This window comes from Platichthys flesus, chromosome 2 (assembly GCF_949316205.1).
Source record: "Platichthys flesus chromosome 2, fPlaFle2.1, whole genome shotgun sequence".
In the NCBI taxonomy this organism is placed as follows: Eukaryota; Metazoa; Chordata; class Actinopteri; order Pleuronectiformes; family Pleuronectidae; genus Platichthys; species Platichthys flesus.
In genome coordinates, this window is record NC_084946.1 from 28364652 (window position 1) to 28373290 (window position 8639).

The 8639-nt window shown below is 44.4% G+C and overlaps 1 protein-coding gene across 1 annotated transcript; it reads left to right on the plus strand.

The window, feature by feature from the left end:
• Positions 1–309: 309 nt before the first annotated feature.
• Positions 310–8152, plus strand: LOC133973279 (NACHT, LRR and PYD domains-containing protein 12-like; the record flags this gene model as incomplete). The annotated part of the gene is made up of 9 exons (XM_062411037.1): positions 310–453; positions 554–673; positions 1133–1366; positions 1562–3364; positions 4138–4311; positions 4848–5021; positions 5401–5574; positions 7420–7593; positions 7981–8152. Coding segments are annotated over exons 1-9 (3153 nt in total), but the record flags the coding sequence as incomplete, so codon positions are not given.
• Between the last annotated feature and the right edge of the window lie 487 nt (positions 8153–8639).

Below are 8639 nucleotides of genomic sequence, written 5' to 3' on the forward strand. Positions count from 1 at the left end.
GCTGAATGATCGAGTGGTTGATCGAAATTTGCATCCAAACTACTTGAGGCCTCCTGAGGTCACATGTCTCACTCCTACAGACACAGAGTTCAGTCCTTATAAAGATTGAACAGATGCTGTAAATATGAATTCATATTAATTTGAATATTGTGCATTGAACAGATAAAGTTGTATAACTGCATTTCTTTGTGTATATTTATGCTTGTGCATTCAGCCTTTAACAGAAATTACAAAAAATATAAGTGTGTGTGTGTGTGTGGAACAGACACACACTTGTTTGTCCTGATTCCTTTGAGCTCACAGTGTTTTTCCTCTCAGACTGAAGATGAGTGGTTATGAGGAGGTAGAGGACAGAGCAGAGTCTCCGGGGTTCAGCTGTCTGTCTCTGAAGAGTGACTGGTCCATGGAACCTCCTCTACTCTTCAGTAATGAACCTGGACCCTCACACACAAAGTAGGAGACCTGCTACAAACATGTGAACCTCCAAACTGAATCCTCACAGAATGAACCAGTGAATGATGTGTTCTGAATAAAAACATGTTTGTGTTTGCAGAGGTCAGGACCACAGACTGAGAGCAGAGTCTCCAGGGTCCAGCTGTCTGTCTCTGAAGGGTGACATGTCCAGAAAAAATCCTCTAAACTTCAGTAATGAACCTGGACCCTCACACACAGAGTAAGAGACTGTTTCTACTGGGACCTGCTCTGAAGAGGATCTAGTTTCCTCTAGTGTGGCCCCTGCATTAGGACACAGCTTCATTGAAGTTGGTGACTAATCTCTCAGAATCACTCAAAGAGCTCAGACCTCCACCAAGAACCAACACGCTCCTTATGAAACCACTTTGAAGTCCACTAGAGACTCATTTTGATTTGGATCTGCACCAAATTCCACACACTGGTAAACATCAGTCCTCTGAACTGGTCTGTGAAAGAGGACCCCCCCCCCCCCCCCCCCCCCGATCTGGTTCACAGACCAGAACCTTCCACCAAGTTTACTGGTAATCTGTTGTTTTTTATAATCCCACTAACGAACCAACCAACACACAAACATACTGGGTGAAAACAAAACCTCCTTGACAGAAGTAATGACAACCTGGGACTGTGACATGTGAGTTATCAGGACATGTCTTCACAGGGAGAGGAAGATGAGTCATGTTCCTGAGGAGGAGCAGTCGTCCTGCTGTGCTTCGTGTCAGGACGTCCTGAAGGATCCAGTCTCCACCAGCTGTGGACACTGGTTCTGCAGACAGTGCATCACCTCATACTGGGACCAGTTTGGTTCTTCAGGAGACTCCTCCTGTCCCCAGTGCGGAAAAAGATCCAGAACAGGAGCTGGAGGTCAGACAGCCGGTCAGAGCAGCACTGTACATGTGTCTGCTGATGTCTTCACTTCTGACAACAGCACATGTGGTTTTATTTTGTTCCTTCATACAGCATCAACATTTAACATCGTTAGAAAAGCACAAAGTTAAAAAGCTTTTATTTTCTGTAGTTTTTCTGTATCTGATGAAAACAATCAGCAGATTCTCAGATTCTCTGTCTCTCACATTGTTTCTTGTCTTTCAGCAGATCCTGGTCTGCAGGAGGTTTCAGATGAACATAAGCTCAGTGTGAGGAGGAGATGTGAACATGTGACTGAAGGAAGTGATGAAACGGGAAGTAGAACCCTCCTCAACAGGATCTACACTGAGCTCCACATCACAGAGGGACAGAGTGAAGAGGTTAATACTCAACATGAGGTGAGGCAGCTTGAGACGGCTTCCAAGAAGAAGATCCTCCAGGACACTCCCATCAAGGTCCACGACATCTTTAAAGCCTCCACTGACCAGCAGAGCAGCATCAGAGTCGTCCTGACCAACGGCGTTGCTGGAGTTGGAAAAACCTTCTCGGTGCAGAAGTTCACTCTGGACTGGGCAGAGGGTTTAGAGAACCAGGATGTGGGTCTGCTGGCTGTGCTTTCGTTCAGGGAGCTGAACCTGGTGAAGGACCAGCAGCACAGTCTTCTCACGCTGCTCCATGTTTTCCATCCAGTGTTACAGAAGCTCACGGCAGAGACGCTCGCTGTCTGTAAACCTTTGTTCATCTTTGACGGCCTGGATGAGAGCAGACCTTCTCTGGACTTCAACCACAGGGAGCTTGTGTCTGAGGTCACACAGAGGTCATCAGTCAACGTGCTGCTGACAAACCTCATCCGGGGGAATCTGCTTCCCTCGGCTCTCGTCTGGATAACCTCCAGACCTGCGGCGGCCAATCAGATCCCTCCTGCATGTGTTGACAGGGTGACAGAAGTACGAGGCTTCACTGACGCCCAGAAGGAGGAGTACTTCAGGAGGAGATTCAGTGATGAAGAGCTGTGCAGCAGAATCATCTCACACATCAAGACGTCCAGGAGCCTCCACATCATGTGTCAAATCCCAGTCTTCTGCTGGATCAGTGCTACAGTTCTGGAGCACATGTTGACCACAGACCAGAGAGGAGAGCTGCCCAAGACCCTGACTGACCTGTACTCACACTTCCTGCTGGTTCAGACAAAGAGGAAGAACAACAAGTACGGTGAGGGACATGAGTCAACTCCACAGCAGCTGACGGAGGCTGACAGGGACGTTCTCCTGAAGCTGGGGAGGCTGGCACTTAAACATCTGGAGGAAGGAAACATCATGTTCTACCAAGAAGACCTGGAGCAGTGTGGTCTTAATGTCCCAGAGGCCTCTGTGTACTCAGGAGTTTGTACTGAGATCTTCAGAAGAGAGTGTGTGATCTTCCAGAAATCAGTCTACTGCTTTGTTCATCTGAGCGTTCAGGAGTTTCTGGCTGCAGTCTACATGTTCCACTGTTACACCGAGATGAACGTAGAAGAACTCAACAACTTCTTGGGAACATATGGGGACACAGACAGTACCTTATCCCTGGATGACCTCCTGCAGAGAACCATGAAGAAATCCCTCACCAGTACAAATGGTCACCTGGACCTGTTTGTTCGCTTCCTTCACGGCCTCAGTCTGGAGTCCAACCAGAGAGTCTTAGGACGCCTGCTGGGTCGGAGAGAGAACAATCCAGAGATCATCCAGAGAGTCATCAACAAACTGAAGGAGATGGAGAGTGATGACATTTCTCCTGACAGAAGCGTCAACATCTTCCACTGTCTAACTGAGATGAACGACCACTCAGTTCATCAGCAGATGAAACAGTTCCTGACGTCAGAGAACAAATCAAAGGAGGAACTCTCTGTCATCCAATGCTCAGCTCTGGCCTACATGCTGCAGATGTCAGAGGAGGTTCTGGATGAGTTGGACCTGAAGAAGTTCAACACATCATACCAGGGTCGACTGAGACTGATCCCAGCTGTGAGGAACTGTAGGAAGGCTCTGTGAGTCCAGACATGATCAATAACATGTTCAATCAGTGGAGATGAGTCGTTCTTCAAATACACTCAGTGTTAAATGGTTCTCATTGTTTTGGGCAGCGTGGTGTTGCAGTGGTCAACACTGTTAGTGCAGCTTTTCTGTGAGGAGGAGGTTCTCCTGGTGTCTGCAGGGTTTTCTCTGGGTTCTCCAGCTTCCTCCACAGAGTTAGGTTGATTGGAGATCTCTCTCTCTCTCTCTCTCTCTCTCTATGAGCAAACAGCTAGCACAGAGTGAGGAGACGATCACTGAATCAGTGTTTGGATGAGAATCACTGACGGTTCCTTTAAACTGAAGAAGCAGGAAATATAGTTTATTCTTCTTTCTTGTAAAACTAGAGTTCTCACCCTGCGTTTGTCCTCCACCACCAACCAGTGCAGTGTCCGTCCCTCCAGGTTCCTGACATGTTGACCACAATAATATGAGTTCACTGTGACCTTTGACCTTTGATCACTGAAATCTAATCAATTTTTCTTTGAGTCAGAATGTGAAGAAATCCCCTAAAGAAAAACTTGAGATATCATGTTTAAGATGCCATGAACCTGTTGTGTGACCTTGACCTTTGACCTCTGACCACCTGAGTCTAATGAGTTCCTTTGTTAGTCTGAATGAACCAAATATGAAATCATTCTCTTTAGGCCTTTTTAACAAAAAGGGGATTTACAAGGGTGAGGGTCAAATTATCACGTTTCATATGAATGTTTAATTTTCACAGATTTGATATTTTCTTTAATTACAGACTCTGTGGTTGTGGACTCTCAGAGACTCACTGTGAAGTCGTGGCCTCAGCTCTGAGGTCAGACCCCTCACATCTGAGAGAACTGGATCTGAGTAGAAACTACCTGCAGGACTCAGGAGTGAAGCTGCTGTGTTCTGGACTGGAGAGTCCAAACTGTCGACTGGAGACTCTGAGGTCCTTAAATCCTTCTTCACTTTTCAGACTTTCTTTCTTATTGGGTCATTATTTATTTAAATTGTCTCAGTTCTGCTCTGCTCACTGTCCCTCAGTCATCTGTCACTCACCCAGCCTGTCAGTCACGTCCACCTCATCAACTCCATTCACCTGCACTCACCTGCTCCTGATCACTAAGAAAGTGTCAGTAAATAACATGTGGACTGAGGCCGAGCACTCGTCCTCCTCAGGTTTTCAAAATAAGACACATTCTTATTGAAACACGTTGGACAGTTGATAAGTATAGAAACAAACAGGAAGTGACATCAGGAGCCATCCCTACTTTAAACAGTGTTTAATTACACAAACCTGCTCAGTGACCAACACTCAGAGAAGAAGCTGATGAATGAAACAATGGTCCAACATGTCTGATCTGATATTTATCTTAAGGTCACAGACTGGACTGAGGTCAGCAGCATGTTGAGAGTCTCTGTTGACGTGATGATGATCCATAACAACAGGAGGACACATTCTAATATTAATATTTCTTTATCCAGGTTGAAGTGCTGCAGACTCTCAGAAATCAGCTGTTATTCTCTGGCTTCAGCTCTGAGGTCAAACCCCTCTCATCTGAGAGAACTGGATCTGAGTGACAACAGCCTGCAGGACTCAGGAGTGAAGGAGCTGTGTGGTTTTCTACAGAGTCCAACCTGTCGACTGGAAACTCTGAGGTCAGTTCACTGACTGACTTTTGTAAATCTCATATCTATAAAACAGCATTTATACACAATTTATCTCATTTAATTCTAATTTAACATAATTCCTCTTCATACATAACTTGAATCCATTCATTAATTAATCTGTGACATTTTAAATATTCAGCTACTTGTTAAAACACTGAGTTTAGTTCTGGATTTTCAAACTGATCTGCAGGACAGAGACCGGGTCCAAATAATCTATTTGTACTGAATCAGGACTCGTTTTTAGTTCAACATGTCTGATTTCATATTTATCTTCCATGTTATGAGTCTGTGCTGACATGAATATGTGTCTGTTATTTTCACACATGAACTCAGTTTAATTTACAGTTAAGTTTTATTCTTTATCCAGGTTGAAGTACTGCAGACTATCAGAGATCAGCTGTTCTTCTCTGGCTTCAGCTCTGAGGTCAAACCCCTCTCATCTGAGAGAACTGGATCTGAGAGGAAACGTCCTGCAGGACTCAGCAGTGAAGGAGCTGTGTGGTTTTCTACAGAGTCCAACCTGTCGACTGGAGACTCTGGGGTCAGACATCATGTTTTAATGTTAAAGGTTCAATGTATAGAATCTAGTGACATCTAGTGGTGAAGTGTTTTGTTGCAGCTGAACAACCCTCACCCTCCCCCCCCTTTCCAAACACGAAAGAGAACAGTTGTCATAGAAACTCAAAGGTTTGTAAAGTCTGGGCTACTGTAAAAAAAAATGGCTGCCGTAGAGAGGACCTGCTCCTGTTGTAGATATAGAGTATTTCAATCTAAAATATTTCAATCAAAAGCATATAAAGTATTTAGATCTAAAGTATATAAATATAATTGTCTCATTCTAAAGTAAAGAAAACAACAACTGGTTCAATGATCGGTGAAACTAGTGAAAACATCTCCAGGGTTATTTTCTTTTCAGTTTCTAACAATGGATCCTTTCAGCTGAGTCTTCCAAACTGGAGCTTTAAGGTCAAAGGTCAGAACATGTGTTCCTAACAGTGAACACTGATACTGAGCTGAGAGATGTTTGTAGAATGACCTCTGAGGACCGAGTCAGGCTCAATGTGACTGAAGTTTTACTGACAGAGAAATAATCCAATGCTGGACAATGTGTACATGTAATGTTCCTGTGGAAGCTAACCAGGACTTGTCCCTGTGGTCCTATGGACTGACCACATGACAGCGTGCTGCATTGGTGTTCTTGGACTGGGCTCAGGGTCCAGAGTCCAAGTTGATTATATTTGATTCCTTTTATTTTTAGGAACAAGCTCTTTAGCCCTGTTTCTTCCACTTTGGGTTCATTTCCAAAATGAAACCCTTCCTCTGGTTCCAGGACTTACACGGGGTCGTCCATGTCTTTATCTTTTCACCACTAGATCTCTGTCCCGCCCTGTACACATGTGTTCCTCAGGCTCCCTGCACCACTTTCAACTGGTCCAACTGCTGCTCAGATCATCACCACTTCAAGAAAACATGATCATAGAACTGCTCGCCCATTCACACATCAACTGTGGAACATGTTCTGACAAGTGGGTCGGACATTTTCTGGAGCTGAAGCAGCAGCAGGAGATTGTCCGGGTCCGACTCGTTCACAGCAACAGGAACATTCAGATGAGGGGCGGAGCCAAAACACATATCTCAATGATAACCATGGTTATGTTAAGTTAGGTTAAGTTACAGGTTCAATGTGAAGGAGTTAGTGACGTCTCCAGGTGTCGTACATGTGAACGTAGTCCACTTGTTCACGTGTACGACTCCTGAACATGTCCAGCAAGATATTTAGAGACATCTAGTGGTGAAGTTACATATTACAAACAACTGAACCCTGAGGACACGAGGACTTTCAAGCTGTTTTCAGTCATGAACTCTGTAAAATAGTGTCTGGACATTTTCTGGAGTTTGACTTTCACATATGAAGAACGGGTGGAGCAGCAGGAGGCGGAGCCTGTAGAGCAGCAGGAGGCTGGACATGACATATAAATCCTGCTGTGGAAAGATCAGTGTTGTTGTTTACAGCTCATCCACACCGGCGTCGGCCCTCATCACCAGAAGATCTGGAATCTCCTCATGTTTCAAAGATGACGTCTACGTCTTCTACGTGTACGGCTCCTCTTCTTCATCCTGAGATATTTTTGTTCTTCCAGTTTCACGTCTGTCTCACGTGTTTGTGTCCTCAACACGTCCACTCGCTCTCTGTGAATCCTCTGGACATTCACCTGCTCTATTCTCACATGGAATCACCCAGAAACTTTATTAGGAGGCGGTAGGAGAAGCTCCAGAAAATGTTCAGAACAACTTGACTCAGACTTCAGGTCTGAAAACAGAGACAGTGATGTTTAGTTTTTCACACATGAACTCAGTTCAATTTACAATTTTATTCTTTATCCAGGTTGTGGGGCTGCAGTCTGTCAGAGATCAGCTGTTCTTCTCTGGCTTCAGCTCTGAGGTCAAACCCCTCTCATCTGAGAGAACTGGATCTGAGATACAATGACCTGCAGGACTCAGGAGTGAAGGAGCTGTGTGGATTTCTACAGAGTCCAACCTGTCGACTGGAGACTCTGAGGTCAGTTCACTGACTGACTTTTGTAGATCTCATATCTATAAAACAGCATTTATACACAATTTATCTAATTTAATTCTAATTTATACATTACATTTCATACAATTCATACATAACATGAATCCATTCATTGATTAATCTCTAACATTTTAAATATTCAGCTTATTGTTAAAACATTGAGTTTAGTTCTGGATTTCCTAAACTGATCTGCAGGACAGAGACCGGGTCCAAATAATCTATTTGTCCTGAATCAGGACTCGTTTTTAGTTCAACATGTCTGATTTCATATTTATCTTCTATGTTATGAGTCTGTGCTGACATGAATATGTGTCCGTTATTTTCACACATGAACTCAGTTTAATTTACAGTTAAGTTTTATTCTTTATCCAGGTTGAAGTGGTGCAAACTGACAGAGATCAGCTGTTCTTCTCTGGCTTCAGCTCTGAGGTCAAACCCCTCTCATCTGAGAGAACTGGATCTGAGAGGAAACAACCTCCAGTACTCAGGAGTGAAGGAGCTACTTGATCTACAGCAGAATCCAACCTGTCGACTGGAGACTCTGAGGTTAGTAGATGGTTGGAGTCAGTCCACGCTGCTTTCATCAGAATTTTACTAAACACAGTCAGTATCACAGATCCAGGGTCTGTGCTACCAAGCAGGATTTGTGGTTATCAGGTTAACTTCAGGTTTAGTTTTTTCAGTTCTACGAAGCTCGTCCACTTCTTAACCAGGTAAATCACCATGGTAACTTCTGATGAACATCTGACCTGCTCCAGGTTAAGTTGGAGATCAACCTGTATAGAAGCTCCGCCCACTGACCACAGTGAGTCTCCACTGTTGTGTGGTGCACACTCTCCTTAAAGGGACGGATAAGAGAAGTTTAAATCAACGTCTGGTTGGTTCAGTTGATCTCTAACTCACCCAGAACATCTCAATGTCTCCAGACTCATCCTGTCACCAAAACACCAGATGACCTCAGCTTCCTGAAGACAGGTCCATGTGTTTGTATTGAGTAATGATGTCAGAGGTTTCCACCACAGTGTGTGTCC